This window comes from Hippoglossus stenolepis, chromosome 5, assembly GCF_022539355.2.
Source record: "Hippoglossus stenolepis isolate QCI-W04-F060 chromosome 5, HSTE1.2, whole genome shotgun sequence".
NCBI classification, from domain to species: Eukaryota; Metazoa; Chordata; class Actinopteri; order Pleuronectiformes; family Pleuronectidae; genus Hippoglossus; species Hippoglossus stenolepis.
The window spans coordinates 12,968,824-12,989,998 of NC_061487.1; the positions used below are offsets into that span (position 1 = coordinate 12,968,824).

Here is a 21,175-nt window from a genome sequence, read left to right on the forward strand (position 1 = left end):
GAAACTCAATGTAAGTCAATGTAATGTCCTCTGAGGTCATGGAAACACGACGTGTGTGTGTGTGTGTGTGTGTGTGTGTGTGTGTGTGTGTGTGTGTGTGTGTGTGTGTGTGTGTGTGTTTCCTCCTCATAAATCAGAATTGCTGCTGCTGTCGCTTCACTGCGTCCTTCTAAAAACAACACCGAGTGCAGTTAACTTTGTAACCTGCAGGTGTCGCGGGTGTAAGTCAGTGTGGATGGGGTGTCCCCTCGTGTTTGTCTCTTCTCCTCCGTCTCTCCTCTCTGCGGAGGAGCTCATCCCGCTCCGCGGCAGGTGAACAACACAACATGAGAACCGGTCAAACACTGAAAGAAGTGAAGTGTAGAAAGGGAGCAAACACCCGCTCTCAGTCCGGAATGAGGGAGGGGTCAGCGGGTCGGAGTTGAGCACCGCCCCGTGTAGAGCTGCTGAACTTTGTCACAAATAACCAGTGTTTCCTCCCCCTCACGCACACACACACACACACACTAACACACGCACACACACTGATGAGCCAGCTCACGGGCAGAGCTGCAAAATGTACATGTGGTTCACCGTGCTGGCCGGCCTGGCTCTGCTGTCCCTGCCGGTCATCGCAACACTTTTCCCGTACTTTGCCGCGGACCTGACGTACATCCTGCGGAGCCTCCGACTCGGCGTCAGGCTCATCAAGTACAAGAAAAGCAAGAGCTTCTACAGCATCCTGGACTGTTTCTTGGACGCGGTCAAGAGACACCCCGATAAAATCTTCCTGCGCTTCGAGGGTCGGGACTTTTCTTACGGAGATGTGGACAAGCGGAGCAACAAGGTGGCCCGAGCCCTGCAGGCTGCCGCCCGGCTGCAGGAGGGGGACGCGGTGGCCCTGTTTCTCCCCAACGAGCCCAGCTTCGTGTGGATCTGGCTCGGCTTGTCCAAACTGGGGTGTCCCTCCGCCCTGCTGAACTTCAACATCAGGTCCAGGTCCCTGCTGCACTGCTTCTCCTGCTCCGGGGCCAAGGTCATCATCACCTCCCCAGGTAGGAGAGAGACGAGGGCCAGGGGTCCAGGGGGGGTCAGTTATTATGATGCATCTTTAACCTGCTCTGGGACAGAATGAAAAACCAAAATGAAAATTCACTCATTATCCACTCACCACTATGCTGATGGACGGGTGGGTGAAGTGTTTGAGTCCACTAAACACTCAGTAACTGGTGACCAATCCTTTAAACGTAAAAAAAAACTTACACTAAACTTTAACCTCAGAGGATCAGATAGAAAACAAACTGTTAATGATGCAACTTAATACCAAAGAGTTTTAGAAATAACTGTGATAAATGATAAAGATTAATTGAATTTTTTTTTGTTATAGATCAGTTGAATTATTTGTAGTATTCAGACTTTTTATGAATCCCCTGGTTTTAGAATGGAGTTTATTTAGTTAAAGAAATCCTGTTAGAACTTCATTTGAAGGAACAAGATCAGATAAAACTTGATTGATCCCACGCCAGGATAATCAGACTGAGGTAGACAAGACAATAAAACAAAAGGTAATAAAATAATATATATATATATATGTGTGTCTATTTGGGCCCTTGTGCACATTTCAGACTGAAAGATTTTATTGTTCCACCGAAGATAAGACATGTCTGGTTTCATTTATCTGTTAGCTATGTGTAATTACATGTATGTTTTTAATATATATTATATTTGTACATATAGCATGTTATAGGTTTATGAAGGTAACTGCAGCAGTGCTGATCAGACCTCATGAACAACACTGCTGAAAGGCTGTTAATGATTTCTTTATTTTAGTCTGAACCAGAAGTGAGAAGTAAAGCGTCAAATAAAGCAGATACAAACTGAAATGCCTTTGGATTATAGGGATTTATTATTTTGGTGTTTTTGGAAACTTTTAAATATATACATGTGTCACAGCAGATAACTGTTACATGGAGATATGTCAAACACAGATTTATTCCAACTTGTCGCAGTCTCTCCTGGACAAGTAAATGTTTTACAGTGGTCAAAATATGAACTCTCTCCTCTGCTGCATTTCGAGTTCGGGTTAAAACCAACCTGAGCGCTGTTATTGTAAAGTAGCAAAGAAGAATGTAGACCAGTAAAGAGGTTTTTAGTTAATCCCTTCACCTCCTGTAAGGACTCAGTCAGTGTGCTCCACATTCACTCCTGCAAATCGAGGTTATTTGAGAAAACATTGCTCTCAGGACTCCAGTTTTCCACTCTCACTATGGCTCATGGAGTTTTACTACTGAAAAATGCATTTGAGCTGAGCTGCCTGCACCATGTGCTCGTATCCCAGTGGGGCCCGAGGTAACGTGATGCAGGCATACATGTGCAGGATTGTGCAACACAGCGCTCTGACATATAACATGCAGCTGAAGGCTTTTCTATGTTTGCAGAGCTGCAGGACGCTGTGGAGGAGGTTCTACCAATACTCAGGGAGCAGGGGATCAGTGTGTATATCCTGTCGGACAGCTGCCTTGTCGAGGGCATAAACTCTTTGTCTGACAAGATCTCCCAGGCCTCAGATCAGCCTCTGTCCCGGGACCTCAGAGCCAATATCAATATCAGGAGCACCGCTCTGTACATCTACACGTCAGGCACCACAGGTACACCTGGAAACTTCTCTGAAAACTCAACAAATAAGCAAATGTCTGCATTTCTTTTTGCACAATGTGCTCAACACAAACTAAATGGGGACCCACTCATAAAAAGCTGCTCCATAGCTCGACTACTGGTCATAAACTCCACAGGGAAACTGTGAAACTCTAGTTTCTTATGCTTGATTGTTAGAGCAGGACTCAATCCCCTCCCACACACTGTTAAATCTAAAGCATCTATTTAACCAAATAGAAAATGTATTTATATATTTTTCTGTAACCCTAACCCTAACCCTCAAAGCACTTTCCATACAGTGAATCTATGTGCAACACTTTCTTTATCACACATCACTCACACACAGTTACATCACAGCTGTCAGGGGCAATTTTGGGTTCAGTATGTAATGGGGGGGATGGGGATTGAACCACGACCTTCTGGTAAGTGGACGACCCGCTCTATCTCCAGTAAAAGAGGGAAGAGGCAAACATGCAACAGATGTCTCAATCAAACCAAAGTAATGTTTGGTTTACATGATATTTGTCTTTTTCACTTGGACAGCAGGTCCTCCAGACCACAGGTTTCTTTATAACTACCACTGTGGCAGCAGGTCTGTAGGTTTGATGTACGCACTCTGATAATTCTGTGATGTTAAAGTGACGTTCACAATTAAAAAAATTCAATATGAAACAATTTGAAATGAAATGAAACAGGGTTGTAAAATGGAGTATTTGTCTCTGTTAATGGTGGCCACAGTCAGCGCAACACATACGGATGTTTCTTTGTTGTCTTGGGTTAATTTGATTGTTGATTATCGAGTTATAACGGACATGTTGAACGTGTTAGTTAGTTATTTACACATCCAGCAGACGAGGAGCGATATCAGTGTGTATTTGGATTCTTGTTTCTTGCCACCTACAACAACTCCTGTGTGAAATATGTTGCTCTTTAGCTGCTGAATGCTCCACCACATTCACCGGCTAGTTGTTCACTGCTAGTTGTTTGGTGCTGTGCAGTAGAGCTCGGCTGGGGTCATATTTTTCTGTCCCTTTTAAGCCCAGAAGAAACTAACTGTGCACAACCAAAACCTGATGCAGATGAGTTTGTGAACCAAGTCCCAACACTCATGGTTATTGCCTGTTCTTAGAGTAAATTGAAAAGAAAAAGTTAAAAATACACCCAGTACTGTGAATGAACAGCAGAGAGGTGGGTCACACTGAAGGAGTGGCTTAATCTATGTATGGATGTTTTGAAACCCTGTGTAAAAACAGATCCCTCTATTTGTTGAATTCAAAACCCTGAGATGATTAATTGTTCTCTTACCTTCGCAGGTTCACCCAAAGCAGCGGTTGTCACCCATGAGAGGGTTTGGGCCGCCTCCTTCATCCAGGCAGCGTGCGGGATCACCGCAGACGACATCTTCTACATCAATCTTCCTCTGTATCACAGCGCAGGCTTCCTCATCGGGTTGTCAGGAGCCATTGAGAGAGGTAATGATCCTCCTGATCTTCTCACGAGAAGAAGAATAAAAGCATTTACACAGCTGGTTTTGGGCTTTAAAGAAGGTGATTGTGTTCGCAGTGAGATAAAAGCTGTATAACCTGTGTGACGTCATGTCTGCTGCAGGTATGACCGTTATTCTGAAGAGAAAGTTCTCTGCCTCTCAGTTCTGGGACGACTGCAGGAAATATAACGTGACGGTAGTGCAGTACATCGGTGAAACAATGCGCTACCTCTGCAACACGCCCAAGGTAACGAGGCCAACTTGAGATCACATAAATCACGACCTGTTTTAATTGTGTCTCTAACTAATCAGAAGTGATGCCACTGTTTGCAGAGGGACAACGAGAAGAACCACAAAGTGAAGATCGCCATCGGAAACGGAGTCCGGGAAGACATTTGGTCGGAGTTCCTGAATCGCTTCGGTGACATTCAAGTCAGAGAGTTGTACGCTGCCACAGAGGGAAACATCGGCTTCATAAACTACACGTCCAAGATCGGAGCGGTGGGGCGACTCAATTTTGTCCACAGGGTAAGTAGAGGAACATGTGTGGTGTTTTTAGTCATGGTGGTCATGTGGCTCCAGGGACGGTCGCTCTGTCCGTCTCTCAGGCTGATATGTTTCAGCAATACCGGATGGATTGACACAAAATAGACATTCAAGGTCCCAAGAGGATTAAGCCTTGCAACTTCCTCTGACTCTTCATGGAGCGTCTCAACAACTATCTTTTTCTTATCAAGGGGCCACTGACCAACATTGTTTGAGGGCCACACTACACACTGTGTTTATACCTTCATTTGTTTTTTAACTAATGTTTGTCATTTTAACGTCTCTTATTATTGATTAAACCTGCAAAACAAATGACATTCCCAACAGCAGCTGCTCTTCATGTTTAGCGCTAGCTTAATTAGCAAATGTGGGCTAACATGCAGAGAATTATTCCCTCTAAACGTTAGCCTTTTTATTTTGGACATGCTAGCATTAGCAATTTCGCTCAAAAGAGAGCGGTGCCCAGAGCCTCAGAGCGGCATCACTGTAGACTCTTGTTAAACAAGCAAAGCAAAACGTAATCAACTATTAAATCGAATGCAATGATTTTCACAATGATTTACATTTTGATGAATGTTGTCTTTGTGCTTTCTTAGTTATTCTTCCCCTACACTTTGATCAAGTTTGACATTGAGAACGAGGAGCCTGTCAGAAACTCTCAGGGTCTGTGCATCGAAGCAGCCAGAGGTGAGTGGACATCCCACTCTCACACGAACCCTTTGGATTCTTGGTGTGCAACTTGAAGAGGTCACTGTGGCTCGATGGGAAACTGTGATGACCATTTTTCCTGTATCTCCTCATCAGGTGAGACGGGACTTTTGGTGGGAAAGATAACTAAGAGGTCTCCCTTCATTGGATACGCTGGGAACCAGAAACAGAACGAGAAGAAGAGGCTCCACAACGTTATGAAAAAGGGCGACATGTACTTCAACACGGGGGATCTGCTCCGGTTTGACCACGAGAACTTTGTGTACTTCCAGGATCGAGTCGGTGACACTTTCAGGTATGTATTCACCAATTATGTATTTATCGATCTGTTTTGTTGCTTCTGGTTTTCTCAAAGGAGGATTCTGTTTTGACCAAATCTATTTTACAAAACAGAAAAATCCTTTCTCTCTGTCCGACTCTCATCCGATCGACTGAGGTGCAGAGGAAATGTAGACCTGACTATAAAATGTGTTTTAGACGAAATCTCAAGACCCTATCCCCCCATTTATTTTGAATTGCACTTGCTGTGATGTCACTGATGATGTCCACATCATTTTTGTGATGATGTGGGCACATTTCAGATTCATTTTTTTAGTTTGGTTGGACAGCTCAGTGTGGACAGTCCTTTTAGGGATATTTGCTTCATACAATTTTAAAGTAAAAATTCATCTATTTGTATTGTTTTTACAGATAATAGACAGAATTGGATGACAGCATTTTAAGTCAAGATTTGGAAAATTTCTAAGTTTAGACTGCTCAGCAAATTTTTCATACCCACAACAATAAGATATATTCACAGTTTGTCTCAGTTCAGTACCAATAAGGAAGTCATTGGTATGGTATGATTATCAAAATTACCATTCAGCACTGATCATGTGTCCAAGTTGCAACACTGCTGTTTCAACATACTGTTTATTTCTAAGAAAAACTTTCCGTGTGCCTTGGTTTCAGATGGAAAGGAGAGAACGTTGCCACATCAGAGGTCGCAGACAATCTCACAAAGGCTCATTGCATTTTTGAGGCAAACGTCTATGGTGTTGAAGTTCAAGGTAAAAGAACACTCATGAGCTGTTGTGTAGAAATGTGTCTCTGAAGTTGACGGTAATCATAAATATATGAACGGTGTATTTAACAATATTTCCTGTTTGTGAATCAAACACTGATAAGGTCATGAAGGTCGAATCGGCATGGCAGCTGTCACTTTGAAGGAAGGAGAAGAGTTTGACTGCTCAGACGTCTACAAGCAGGTGGTCGACAACCTCCCAGGATACGCCAGACCTCGATTCCTCCGAATTCAGGTAACGGAACTTGATTCATATTTTTTCATTACTGCTGCTTATTGGCTTCTTCTTGATCTTGATCATCTATATGCAATGAAACGTGAAAGCTCAGTTCAAGTTGCTTCCTCTGACCAGACTAGCTCACTAAAGCAGCTTTTCAACATGACCTGCAGAGGAACTCCCGAGAACCGGGTCTGGACTGTAACGTAGATCACATCGGCTCCAGGTCTCGCGCAGACGTTTGCGATCACACATACACGTCCTCCTGAGACACAGTGTAGAATTTCTGATATAACCTACTCTTACTACTAAGCTCTGAGTTGATCAGAATGTACGATGAGTCTGGGTTAATTTCTGCTGTGTAGTCACATCATTTAAGCCTCAGATTTAGCCTCTCAGGAAACACACAAGCTGCCTCATCGTCTCCATTGAAGTTGTTGCTCTTGAGGAAAACTGCAGACTTCCCTTTATCGTTTTATTCTTAAAAAGATGCTAGACTTGATTGTCAGAGAGAAGTAGAAGATTATTCATTAATTTTAAAGGTTTACTATTCATATTGGAATGGTTTAAATTTGTATTAATATTTATTGTCAGATTCCTATCAAAGAAATTATAGGTGAATTATAATGTACTAGGCTGGATGTCCGCACATATTGGTCCGGACTTTCTCCTGAGTTCTTTCTCACATGAGCAACGCAGCAGGGAATTTTTAAAAACAGAGAAATATGGAAATTCCCCAGAGTTCAGTGCATGTGTGAAAGCAGCTAATGTGTTCACATGAGGACAGGAAGTGGAGTTATTGAGTGAGCTGTGAATGAAGGGAAAACACTGAAGTCAGGTCAGGATTCACGGTGCGTCCCTCGTGTGTTGTTCAGAAACTGAAGTTGGACTGAAACGCTTCTAACCTCCACACCTTTTCTGTGTTGTAGCCCTGCCTGGAGATGACGGGGACTTTCAAGATGAGGAAAGTGAGGTTGGTGCAGGAAGGATTCGACCCGGCTCAAATCGAAGATCGTCTGTACTTCCTGGATCCTGAGAGAAAGAGTTACGTCCCCCTGACGGAGGAGATCACCAGAGCGATAGCGTCGAAGGATATCAAACTCTAATGCGAACACGAGACCGTCGCTGTTTGCAAAAGATTTAACAGTTATCTCGTGGACCTTTATCGCGATCAACTAATCTCAGGGGCTGACTTTGAAACGTCACATCATCATTGTCATCATGTGAAGAGACACTTTTCTTTTTAAATTAACTCAACTACGGTTCATCTCTGCAGTTATGTAAATGTCTTCCACGACATGGAATTTATTTAGTATTATCTAAAGCTTTTTGCATCAGACTGAGGACACACTAATATTTAAAAAACTAATTTAGGTCAGCTATTTTGATTTCTTAAACTTACTTATATCACATATTATCAGTGGGGGTTTATCAGTGTACCTTTGTACTGATGTTAGACACAGCCACTGTCATTCCTCTATCAGGTTGTGTGATTGCGTGATTAGTAGCTCAAACTGTTAACCTACACTTGTATCATGAAAGTCTGGGTCTTTTCTTTCTGTTGTTAATCTATAAGCTGCTGCTGCTGTGCTCCTGTAAGCACACATGTGAACAGAGCAGCCGTATGACGGTGACTGACCCACACGACCTTTGAGATAAAACTACACTCAGACTTTGTCACGAGCCTGGGCACACGGCCAACAAGTAAATGTTCTGGTGCCAGAAAAAGTACTTTTTTTTGTTGTCGGACACTGAATTTAACATCAACTTAAAAATGACTTTTGCTTTTTGTTTCTTCACTTGTTTCTCTGTGTTTGTTAGATAGCAGGATTACAAAATATCTACTTGACAGAGTACCATGAAACTTGGTGGAAGGATGAGATATGGGTCATTTCCACTGATTTTTCCTAGGGAACAATTAATCTTGATGAAACAATCAGGTTTATTTAGTGAACAATCATCAATCATCTCTCTCAGCTTGATTGAATCTAAGGGACTGTTGGGCCTTGGCGGACGCATGTGCTCTGCTGAGTTTGTGACGGGAACAGCCAATGTCTCAGTAGCTCATATATCAGTGATTTTGTCCAGTCATTAAAATCTTGATTTGAGAAAGACTTGTATTCTTACAATGTGAATTATAGTTTAGGGGAATAACTGATTTTTTTTTTGTTGAAAACCCACTTATTTAAGGTAATCTTAAAAAAAGGAACACATTTTTGATTCAACATTGCCACTGAACAAGATGAGGTCATTTCCAAAAGACACAAGGACATTTGTTTTTACAGAAGAGAAGTTGTGGTTGGCGAACCGATGGGATGCCTCATGTTTAAACGAAGATCGTCTGCGTTGGATTCAAGTTTTGCTCAGTTCACTAAATGCACATGTTGAATGTTTTAATGAAGCAGCTGTGAACGGTAGAAAAACCCTGAATCAATCATTGCAAACTGTTGATACAGTCGCCAACTTCTGAACCCACAGAGGAATCCTTTATGGCATTTGGCAGAAAAAACAGTTACTATGTAAAACATCTGGGGCCGTGCGCACACACACACACACACACACACACACACACACACACACACACACAATGAGCACACTCTTGACTGAGCCAAACTTGTCGATCAAGGCGTTCAGGCTCAGGAGTGATTTAGGAAACTCCTCTGACAGTTTTCGTTTAGGGAGGGGGTGTGGTCAGGTCTGTTGCTAGGTGTGACACATTCTTCTTAAAGGTGGGATTGGCCGATCAAACAATGTAAATCACTTTGTGATAATGGGCAGTGAATTGTGAGCTAATCATTGTGTCATGTATTTAATGAACATTTGTGTTGAATTTATTAAAAGGTGTGGATCCGGATCAGGGGACCAGGAAATATTTTCTATCTCTTTTAAATTGAAGGGGGGGTTTTCAACATTTTCATTGATTTCTCAGAGAATGATTCATGGATCTTAATGAAAAAACCCATCAGAACTGATATCTATGAGTGTGTGAGATAAGGTGCAGCTTGTTGGGCCTTGGCGGTGGTATGTGCTCTACTGAGGGTCATTCATTTGTTGACCTTACTGCTAATTTCAATACTCAGTCTGTTTGATAGCTGATCTGTCATCAACATCTTTGATGCTGGACAGTCTCTGTACAGTCTCTGTAAGCAGGAGCGTTAGACGACATCGACCATGACCAGAAAAAGAAGCAGAAAACTCAACTCCACAGACGGCCGGTGTTTACTTTTAACTCAGTTGACGAGTGTCAAACCATTTTAAGAGGAAGATCAGGACCTGGTGTTGAAGCACAAACACAAGAGGCATAGGAGAGAAATAGTGCCTGAGTCCCTCTGCCCTAGTGAGGAGTGTGTGCACACAGCGGTGGTGTGTGAGTGTGTTGCAGTCTAACAGTGAGAGGGCAGATTGCAGCACACACAGGATTCTTCACGCACAGCTGATTGCTACAATATTTATTTAGAAACTGCTGGCAGAGTAATCTGAAATAAGTCTTAATTAATAAAACTCTTAAGCTTCTTAAAGTCCCCCTCACTGCTCCGCTCAATTACGAAGTTTTCTTTACGGCTGAGATGTGTGAGATTGTGAATAACTGTTGAGGGGAAATTCTTTTAATTTTCTACCAATTGCAACACTAGAACGTTTTGGAAACACAGCCCCTTGAAGTCTGGAGCAAAGCACAAAACTGGAGTCCAACTAGCAGTTACTTTAAAAATGAATTTATTTATTAATACAGTGGTATACTTAGAAATGTGTCGCAAAGGAAACCAACAAAACAAAAGTTGAACCGAAGAGAAATCAAAATAAATAAAAAGAATGTCAGCCACACAGGAAAATAAACTAGTGTTGGGTTGAAGCAGTGTTATTATATCAAAAGAAAATAGTACTGATGTGCCATAATAAATTGTCTATTAGTACAAAAATACATTTCAGGGCACACAATACAGCATCCAGTATCACAAATAAAGGAAGGGACCACTCTTCACAGCAGACCCCCTCAAGTACATCTTTTAAAATCATTTAAACCAAGCACTTCTCTATTTTGTAAATAAGAATAAAAACTTTTTCTGACTGTTAAAAATGCCTTAAGTAGTGTGTGTATATGTTGGTAAAAAAGTCGGACTTATTACTGCTTATGTCAGTTCCAAGGCTCAGGGGTATAACCAGAATACAAACATAACCAATGTAACCGCTTTGTCTTTTTTAAACAAACCTTTTCTCTTTTATACAAAATAACAAAGATGTACAAAAGTCAATTTACAGAGAACCAAGGCCATATGCTAGCAATATGTACAGCCACAATTTTAAACATCTTCTAGCTTTTTGTATTTCCTCAGACTTCATATGCATAGCAGTAAAAGAAAGCATACCTTTTTATCAGCCTCAATTATTCTCGTGTGCTAAATCCAAGTTCACTGGTTATGAGAAAATGCAGAGAGACAATGTTTTCTTCTGTAGTGACGCTCTAACCGAAGGACCCGATGTTCGAATGTGTCACTGAAAAGTTAATATGCAGATAAGGCATCACTGCTTGCAGTGTACGATGGGATTTCCATGTGTTGAACTTAGTATTAACAGGCTTCTGGACCTGAGTCATAGCACATGCATAGATCTCTAGACAGCAGGAGTTTGTAAAATCAAGTCAGTATATTTATCTACGGTAAAACGTTTGCTACAAAACATCAGTTTAAACAGAGAGCCCCGTCAGAAGTGACGGGGCATCTGATACTAATACTTAACCTTCATTCTTCATTATTATTATTATATATTTTTTATATTTATGATGCCTACTTCTTCTTCCTTCGTGCGTCAGGCTCAGCATTTCTCAAGTCCTCCAAGATCCTTCGAGAGTGAAACGCATGACCACAAACTCCCAAACAAAAGTTTTGCATATACCAACTTTGCTGTTTGTGAGTGTTGTGTTGTTGTTTTTTTTTCTTACAGTACGCAAAAAATCCCATTGCAATATTAAACAAGTTTCCAAAATTCTCCTTTTTTTCTTGCTCTGCTCTGACCCTTTTACAAAATTAGCTAAAAATGTCAAAATGAGAGTATTCAGTCTGTGCACTGGTCATGCATTCCAACTTCAGTTCCTTTGTTTAAATAACTTCTTGTTATCGTTTATTTTTTGCAAGCCTTGAAAGCACCAAAAAAAAGAAAAAGAAAAAAGAAAAAAACGAGAGTGCAGCCTTGGAGATGCTGGACTCCTCCGACTCTCCTTGTGTGACTCTCTTTTTTTAAATTTTTTTTAGTTTTGGGTACAGTAAACAACATGAGAGTACCGAGTTCATACTTCATTGAGCACTGTGCACCCCGCCACGTTTCAGGGAGCACGGCCGGGCAGCGGAGGCCCCCAGTTTATCACATTCAGTAACAGGCCAGCTGTCGCCCTCTTCAGAAGTGGTCAATGAGCACAGATACACAGTTTGCACCCACCAGGTAGTTGGGGTCTCCAGGGAGAGATTTGTTCTGCCAGGTTTTGGGATCACCTGCAGGAGTAAAGAGAGACGGGATGTCAGCTGCTGGAGAACCTTCATCTTCAAACACAGGAAACAGTAGAAGCTCACAACAGAACAAGAGATTGTTCCGTTCTTCATTAAGAACGACTGATGATTTAATGCTGATCTGGAAACAGGATGTGTTGTGAAATCCTGTTGCTCAGCGTGAGTTAATGAGACGAGTTAAATGCTTAATGGATTGTTACTTAAATGAGTGTTGCCTCATTAGTTATCTCATACATTAACCTATGTGCCAGTGTGTGAGCTGGAATCCAGTTCCATTTCAGACTAACACATATGATCGGCCTCTCTAAAGGAACAATTGTATAGAGTCTGTTTTTAATAAGTTACTGAACGTAAACTTCGACAAAATGCAGAATGATCAGATGGCCTTGTGCTTTTTGCTGATGAAAAGTGTTGTGTAGCACAAAATAGACGTTACATTTAAACATGGAGGAGATGCTGGCTGACTAATCAGGGGAGAATAAGTAGATACATGAGTCTGGTTACAGTTCTTAGGGAGGATTACTGCATAATGTGAACTGATCTGTCAGTGATGGGGTTACACTGCCATTTGGCTTCAGGTTTTAACAGGGAAGAAGAAAAAAAATCTCTGGTTCTGTTGCATTAATTATGATCCTTTTTTAAAAATAACTGTCCATTCTGAACCCTGCAGTGTTGCAGGGGTGTAATGCCCAAGCAGAGGAGGGATCTATTACAGTGCTTCTCAAACGGGGGTCCGAGGCAAACTGACAGGGGGTCTGTGAAAAGTTTCCAGATTCATTCATCTAAATGATCATGATATATGGGTGTTCTGTGTTAACATAGTACATCAAATTATTCCAAGGGACAAACATGAGGGGATCCCGGGAATAGTTTCTATCTTGTAGGGGCCCTTGACTGAGAAAGAATTGAGAATAATTGAGAGTTCGGTACCCGGCTGACTCGTGAACCTTTAAGTAACAATCATGCCATGATAATAATTAGCAAATTATTACTTTTTTTTATCAAAAGTAAATATAAATCCGTTCTGGATAGGTTCCGTCTGATAGATACTGTGAGGTTAATCAAACAGATACATCTGAAATGCCCCATGTAACTGGATTCCAGCCCATGTGATGGTGTGCAAACAAATGCACAAACTGATTTAACATTCATGACCTTCATCAAGGAGGTTATGTTCTCATAGTTAGCAGCATTAAACTAAAACTACTGGATAGATGCCACAAAACTGGTGGAAGGATGTGATATGATTCACGGAAGAACACATTCAATTCTGATGCGGCTCCTGATCAGAGGGCTGATCCAGGAATCTTGGATCTAGAGTGACTTCTAGTTGTCCAAGTGTTAACTAATCCCATCAACTCACAGTGACTTTATCATCAACAGGAATTCATGATACAACCTAAATTAAAACATGCATAAAATCATCACATGACATACATTAGTTAACCAGGTGTTTTGTACATTTGTTACTGTTGCATTTTACCTGATTATCTTTAATTTAGACTTAATAAATTAAAATCCTGGTCACGGAACAGAAGACACATGTAAAGGCAATTGTCAAGCTTTGCCAAACCATTATTAAAAAGATGAATTTTCTAAAACCAGAAATGAAAAAATAAACTGTGAGACTTCTATAAATGTTTTCAAAAAAATTGACTGGCATGTGACAATGGGACAATAAATAATTAAAAAGTAAAAGATAATCTACAGAGTTTTCACAATCAACAAATTGTAAAATAACCGAAATAATGCAGAATGGATGACTATCAAAATGATATTCAGTTTAATATCATATAGTCATTTCATAAGAAAATTAGTAAATCATGAGGAGCTAGACCAAGATAATGTCATTATGGTCATTATCATTTAAAATGTTTTATTCTTTATCTAATCAAATCAGTCAAGCCCCTACTAGTTTGAACAACATTTTTTTTAAATGTCCAAATAAGTCATGCACGATAAAGAAGTGAGGGGGAATATGGAAACAGATGAGATGATTAAAAAAGATTCAGAAAATCTCCTCTCTAATCACCAAAGCCAGCCCACAGACCCCAAAAGGACAGAGAGAGGACAGCGTACCCGACGAAGAGTCGGAGGATTTTAGAGCAAAAGACCAACCATCAGGGGTCATGGACGCACAGTGAGGTAAGCGCAGCTCCACCGGCTTCAGGAACTTGAGTCCGTGAGGGCCGCACATCACCAACGGACTTAGCAGCGTTTCTCCTGCACAGACACAGGACATTTTAATTCCACAAATCAAACAGGCAGGAATTAATGAGCACACAGGATTATCTATTAGCCAGTCAAGAGGCAGAAATGGAGGCTGCTGCCAGACACATCCCAGTGAATGAGAATTAAACTGCTAACTGACTTGTCAGGTTAATTACATAAGTACACCCCCCTGTCGCTAAATGTTAATTAAAGATATGCAAACATGGATGTTATTCTATGTACAACTGTTTGAGGTGGAAATCAATAGTGTATTTACACAACCTTGTATATTCATTCTGCTCATCATAAAGACATATTTTCTTTTGGGCATTTCTGCTTTATTTGATGAGACAGAGAAGAGAATGGAGAGAAGAGAGGGGAAGACGACGTGCAGAAGAAGATCTGTGGTGGATTAGAACTCGGCTGCTCAGCGGCTGTAATGCCAGTGTTTGGTTTAACCGTGTGAAGTGCACTGTAGTTTTTTGACAATCTACTAATCTTCTAATCTACCGACAACCACAAATGTCTCTGTCTGTCAGAATACATATTTCACATTCATCTCATCAGCTTCACACTTGGTTTGTGTGTCCTTATGACCCGAGGATGTGCAGGGTTGAATGTGGTGTGATGTGGACACTTGAATGTGAATAAACAGACGGTGGCAGTGTGCCTAAACACTGACTCATGACCCGAACATGTCGTCTTGTACATCCTCTAATAAATTACAGCAGTGGTCAGCAACTAGCAGCAACAATATCTGATCCACCTCATCAATAATCGATATGATCATTTTTATTTCACCATATCAGACTGACACAGACATTCATGGGTGCCGTGGGTGCTGATCTCAGTCATGGGAGCAACATTCATCAAATCACTTCCTCTTTAGCAAGTTTGTTTTATTGCTGCAATACTTTATATTGAGCGTGATTTTTATTTTTACTTTTTACTTTTACTTTTACTTTGAGTTGTGAACTTGGGTCTGGTGACTGTGTCAGCAGCTTGACAGACCTCTGGAATACAGGTTCAGAATATTATTATACATATTCAGGATATTAAGTCACTTTGTATGGCTGTGCAGTACTGACCTTTCTCCTTGTCGAGGGGGGGCAGGATGCTGTTGTCCCGGCACACCTTGAAGTAAATCTCCTGCTCCACATTCTCAGGGATGGCACCTTGAGGGATGATGATGCTAACGCCCGTCTCGATGGAGCTCAGCACTCCGCCATTACAGTTGAAGATTCCGCGGGCGGTGGCCACCACCGTGTGCCCTTCGTCTTCATCGTCATCGTCCAATGCGTTGGGGCTGAGGAACAGAAGTTATCATCATCATCATCAGTCACAACAGCAGAAGACATGAGAGAAATGCGTCTCAGTGCTAAACCTCAGGGAGCGTACTGCTGCTGCGGGATGGGAAGCTTTATGAGCGTCTTACCTTACAGGGATGGCCTTGGGGATGGCGTTGATGTTATTGTGCTGGTATTTGGGCCTGTTGTCCATGGTGCGTGTGAAGGTGTCCAGCCCGCTGTCGTGATCTAGGGGCTGTGGTGACAGCTGAGGCTTCCCACCGCTGCCGCTGACCACACTGGGCTTGCTGAGGAGGTCTGTCTTCACCTGTGTGTCGTTGGGCAGCAGGTTGTGGTTGAACTTGGGGCTCTCGAACTTGCGCTCAAAGGGCCTCGCTGCACTGGTGTAAGGCTTTGGGACGTAGCGGTTGTAGCTAGTTGGAGCAGGAGCACCGAGTGTCTTTGGGGGAGCTGCATCAGTGCCGTTGACTGGTTTGTCAGGGATGCCCCTTGGGGGCAGGTAGCCACCTGGTGCGGGTTCATCCCTGCTGGCAGGCCTGAGAGCCGACAGCTCAGGTTTAGGGTTGGGTGAAGTCAACGGTTCGGGTATGGAGTTTGCTGGAAATGTGAAGCGGATGATACAAGCACTTAAATACAGACTTTGGCAAAATATTATATCTTAACAAATGAGAAGTTCAGAATATGCTTTCATATTCTTTACAGTCAGCACACTAAAACAGTGATGTTGGGGAAGTGACTAAAGATTATTAGCATTTTTAATGAATATGCCAGTTCTTTTCTCCAACTGAAAGTAAAGTACTATAATCCCTTGTAAGTAATGCAACCGATGATGATTATTTGAACTGTGGTCATAATCCTGTTGTGCATAGTCCCATGCATGTTAGCGCCTCATAGGAAGGCCCGAGTGAACATCCCAGTAATCAATCGAAACATGACATACATGAGACTGGAAGGTTATTGACCTGCATCATGTTGATATATGAGGTAACTTAACTTTCACTGTCTGAATTATTAGACCATAAAATATATATTCCACTTTTAATTTCCTGCTAACATTGTGAAAGAAGTTCAAGAGGCAGGCAGAAAACACGAGAGCTTACCGTCACTGGGGCTGAGTTTGGGCAGTGTGTTGGGTGGGATGCTTGAGGCTGGGGGTCCATACTGAGAGGAGGGGCTGATTTGGGGCAGGGGTTCGTATCTTTTCTCCACTGGACTCACCTTCTCAACAGACTCGACTCTGCGGCAGAAAGACACAAACGATAGAGGAAATCAGAACAATATTAATGCTGCAGCTATTGTGCACGGAGCACTCCTGGAATGAGGTGTGTTGTTATACCTGTTGTATGGGTAGGACAGTTGAGCTGGTTTGGGCAGATCGTGGAAGCGGTTGATGCCAGGGGCAGGCTGGCCCATGGCTTTGCTGTCAAAGCTTCGGCGATCAAAGTAGGACAACTGCTTCCTGTAGTACTCTTCATCCTCATCTGGGTCATAGTGGTTGGAACGCATTACATCATCCAGCGGTTTAGTGTGGGGCTTCTGTGGCTCTGGAGCCCTGCAGAGGAAGCCGAAAGAGACATGAAAACAGCTGCAGAGGTTTTCACAGCAGAGAGACAGCAGGTTTGGGTCGAGTCCCTTCCTTTTAGTACACACTTTTCATTTGCAAAGTACTGCAGAGAGCACTGGCTGTACAGTGACTTAACTCCACTAGATGGTGCTCAAACAACAATAAATGAACTCCAAGAAGCCTTTGCAAGGATCTTAAGAGTTGTCCTTCACCCAGTTACTCTGCAGCCCAGGGTGCTGTAATGGGGACTACATACCTAAAGGTGGACTTCTCCTGCTCCAGGTTGCTGAGGGAATTGGCTTTGGGGACTGGGCCTGGTGCACTCACTGGTTTAGGAACATCTGCAGGCTGTGAAACAAAGAGAGTTTCCAGGTTTTCATTCACATGAATTAATTGCATACACTGTATGGTGGCTGAAAAAGACAAACATTTATCTTTTAGAAAAACAAGCTTGCATTTTCAACTCCTTAAGATGTTCAGTTTTTGATATCCGCAGAAAGGACTCTGAACGGAGTCTCTGTTGGTTTGTTATCTTGTGTTGCTTTCAAACATTGGTTATCTAAGTACTAAATGACAAACTTTTCCGATATTTGTAGACTATAAATATCTGACATTTATCCTAATATGACCCACATACCCTGGTTGGTTGTGTTATATTTTGTTCAATTTCTTGAGTAAGTTATTGGTGTTTTCATCTTTATACCTGTTTGAAAGTCCTTATATCGTCTGTTTAGTAACTAAGGGCTAACTAGGGCTAAATCCATACTACATTTGTGTCTGTAAACATATCATCTTTGCTACAACAGCATCCACACGACTGCAGAGTTTAAGAGCCTCATTCCCAGTGTACACGAGTGATATGCTTTTCCAGGCTTGATAGTGTTTGTGTGGACAGAGATGGTTTAGTTTGAAAATGCCGTTAAGTGCTCTTTCTACAGTATATTTATTCACTCATGTTTATAAACTTTAGATTGATTTGTCTTTTGTCTACCATTCAAATTACAGTCACAACTTGTGGCAGAAAATGTTTGACCTCTTCATGTGACAGCCGTGCATCTCTGTGAGCAATGTACCTTGGGTGCTGCCGACTCTCCTCCATCTTTAGCCCTGTCCATAGAAACAGACCGTTTATTCTCGAACATCTTGACTCTGTTGAGCACTGACTGGGGTTTCATGGCCGGGTCGTCGTCCAGGTCGTCCCTGGGCAGGGGAGGGAGGGGTTTGGAGCCTGGAGTGATCGCTGGCTCACCTGGGGAGGGCAGTGCCTCTGGTTTAGGAGGGGGAATGGTGGGTTCAGAGTTTATCATGGGATCGTGCATCCCTGGCTTATAGCCCCGGTTTTGAGGCCCGGGAATATAGGTGGGCCTCAGACCAGAGTCGCCGTAATACTGTTTTGGAGGCTCCGGTGATCGAGGTGAGTTAATGGGGAAAGTGTGAGGTTCTGCCTCGTAAGGAGAGCGGGCGTCGTAGCTTGCTGGGGGCGGGGGTGGGGGCTCATCATAACGAATGGGCCCAGGTTTACTGTGGCGTGGTCTGCCATCGTAGCCCACTGGTGAGGCCTCATCATAACGCGGCTGAGGGGGGCTGTAGTCCCTCCCTGGTCCATCCTCGTAGGGGGAATGGGGGTTGTAGCCCATGGGTTGCTGGTGTCCCGTCTGGTACCCTGTGGGCTGGGAGGACGAGGTCTGCTGGTCATAGTGGGGCCACTGTTCGTTGTAATGAGGCACACGGTTGTCGTAGTGCAGGTGAGAGTCAGAGTTGTGAGGCTTTGGTTCTGTGTAGCCACCTCCATCGTATCCGTAAGGCGGGTGGTCGTATTCACGGTATGGCTGTTTGTCCAGGTATGGCGGCTGGTGACAGTAGCTCATAGACTGCTTCAGACCGTGGTTGATTCGCACAGAGTCCTCCATGTTGTACAGCTCTTTTTTGTACATCTGTGAAGAAACAACACTAAATGAATACATCCATCCCCTCTTTACTTTGAGCTTAAAATAACAAACCATGTTGTAGGAAAGAAAGCTGTCAGGGAAAAATGTTTTCCCAACATCAGATTAAGAATAACTTCGAGATTAAAGTCAATGCTGAGAAACAAACCGAAAGCTTGAGAAAATTAAGAAGATTAAACAGTTTAGAAAAATCTGAGAACAGATTAATTCAACAAACATCAAGTCAAAGTGCAAATACACAAGCAAACCTTAATCCATTACTCATAAACAGACCTGAATGCCTGTTTGACAAGATGCCTTTCAAGAATGATGATAATAAACACATCTGGATTTAAAACATCATGTTTCATAAATTGTGACCCAACAAGAAATTTTCACATTTCTGAAAGGCCTCATTTCAAACATATGATGTGTAGCCTGTAGACAGCAAATCTAGTTAGAGTACTTCCTATGGAAGAAGGTTGATTTGTTGGCATCTACTCAGGAAAACTATTTAACAGAAGACATAATGCAGTGCGATGATGTAAGTTTGTTTTTCCATAGGGAGAATTGCTTGATGGAAATCATTACCAAGAGTACTGTCTGCAGGTTAGCGTTCATCATGCAACCAACATTCAGTTTGCATCTAATGCAACGTCAAACTACTGGCACTACAACAAACCACACATCTACCACTACAATGCCACCGCAAGTGCCACTATTGTTCATCTACAAAGGAGATTAAAAGCTGAAAGGAACCCAAAAACCATTAGGAGCCATGCAAAGGAAGTAAGAGGCAACAGTTAGGGCTGGTTGTGGATGTCTTCACCCTGGTCAAAGACTCAGATGTACCAGTCCTTCTGGTCTCCCAGCCCACTGTGGTGCATGTGGACTAGTCTGTCGCACATTTTCTCTGGGAGCCAGAGGCACACAGTGGGATCAGTGAGTCACACAGTGTGGGCGTTTCATGCAGAGAGCGAGTGGAAAGCATGTGCGAGAAGACAGGCAGTTAAAACAGCAGGCTGGGGCCCAGGCCCGGTCCGAGTGGCTGGTGAAACAGTGGGTACCTTTGGTTCTGGACCAGACGGCCCAGACGGGTGGGATTCGTGTGGTGGTGGTAGGGGCGGAATAAGCTCAGGGGCAGGGCTGAGGCTGCTAAGTGAGTCAGCCTGAGGAGCTGCGGCTGCAGCAGGCGGCTCCTCTAGGTGCATACCCTCAAGCTGTACAGGCTGCTCAACAGCAGGGGGCGTTACCACCGATGGAGGCAAAGAGGACATGGGTAGAGCAGCCTCATCTTGCTGTGAAGTATTGTTAAGAGACATTTATAACACACCCTGTCACACAAGGCACAGCTCACCCCAACACCATGATCTTCCTCCTTACACTGAATCAGTTTAACACCAGCCAGAGCTTGTACTTACAAAATGTGGTCAGTATAGATAACATACAAGTAGCTTCTAAAACATGTTTATCACTGAGCAAAGGACATTTAATCTGACAAAGGTCAGGACAAGACACTGAACACAAAGGAGCTATTCCTCTGCTCTGCAGTCATACATTTCGCCATGCCTTTATTTCTGACAGGCACAGCCTGCAGTGGACCGCCTGCAAAGCTAGATACGAACTTTACCTGCTGCGGTGTAGCCATCTTGAACCCAGCTGGGTCTATGCGACTTGATGGTTCGGGCTGCACAGGGTGCTGGTATCCAGGGTAACCAGGGGTGTCCTGAATTACAGGCGGATCTTCTCGCACAGGCTCTGAAGAACGGGTGATGGCGGGCTCCGTTGGCAGACCCACCTCGTCATTCAGAGTCTCATCAAGCTCCTGGTCTGTATATGCTCCACCCTCTGTGTCTGTGTCCTCGTAATCAGAAGTGTGTCGGCTGTCCGTACTATACATGGAGTATTCGCTGCCTGGCGCCGACAGGTAGGACAGACGGTCATCGTGGATGTCCAGGTCATCCTCTGTATTGCCATCCGCCTGAGCAGAGCAGAGCAGAGAAACGGTCACCTGAT

General features: G+C 43.0%; 2 protein-coding genes across 15 annotated transcripts in view; one reads left to right on the top strand and one right to left on the bottom strand.

The window, feature by feature from the left end:
• Window positions 1-358: 358 nt before the first annotated feature.
• zgc:101540 (hsFATP2a_ACSVL_like domain-containing protein) lies at window positions 359-9,526 on the top strand. Its single transcript, XM_035157649.2, has 10 exons — window positions 359-1,034; window positions 2,418-2,627; window positions 3,948-4,106; window positions 4,243-4,367; window positions 4,454-4,648; window positions 5,263-5,353; window positions 5,471-5,669; window positions 6,326-6,423; window positions 6,542-6,672; window positions 7,584-9,526. The coding sequence occupies exons 1-10, from the start codon at window positions 557-559 to the stop codon at window positions 7,758-7,760; spliced, it is 1,863 nt and encodes a 620-aa protein (XP_035013540.1). The 5' UTR covers window positions 359-556; the 3' UTR covers window positions 7,761-9,526.
• An 825-nt stretch (window positions 9,527-10,351) lies between these two features.
• tjp1b (tight junction protein 1b) overlaps window positions 10,352-21,175 on the bottom strand; it is a 62,439-nt gene continuing 51,615 nt past the window's right edge. For 9 of the 14 annotated variants that reach the window (XM_035157629.2, XM_035157627.2, XM_035157628.2 and 6 more), the window contains 10 exons: window positions 20,790-21,140; window positions 20,227-20,457; window positions 18,308-19,168; window positions 17,491-17,582; window positions 17,007-17,222; window positions 16,771-16,907; window positions 15,799-16,267; window positions 15,452-15,669; window positions 14,232-14,375; window positions 10,352-12,137 (listed from right to left, as the gene is read on the bottom strand). In XM_035157629.2, the coding sequence (XP_035013520.1) occupies window positions 12,043-12,137; window positions 14,232-14,375; window positions 15,452-15,669; window positions 15,799-16,267; window positions 16,771-16,907; window positions 17,007-17,222; window positions 17,491-17,582; window positions 18,308-19,168; window positions 20,227-20,457; window positions 20,790-21,140 (2,814 nt within the window). In that variant the 3' untranslated portion in view covers window positions 10,352-12,042. The remainder of the gene's footprint in view (window positions 12,138-14,231; window positions 14,376-15,451; window positions 15,670-15,798; window positions 16,268-16,770; window positions 16,908-17,006; window positions 17,223-17,490; window positions 17,583-18,307; window positions 19,169-20,226; window positions 20,458-20,789; window positions 21,141-21,175) is intronic. The other 5 variants (XM_035157637.2, XM_035157630.2, XM_035157638.2 and 2 more) reach the window with 3 other exon arrangements.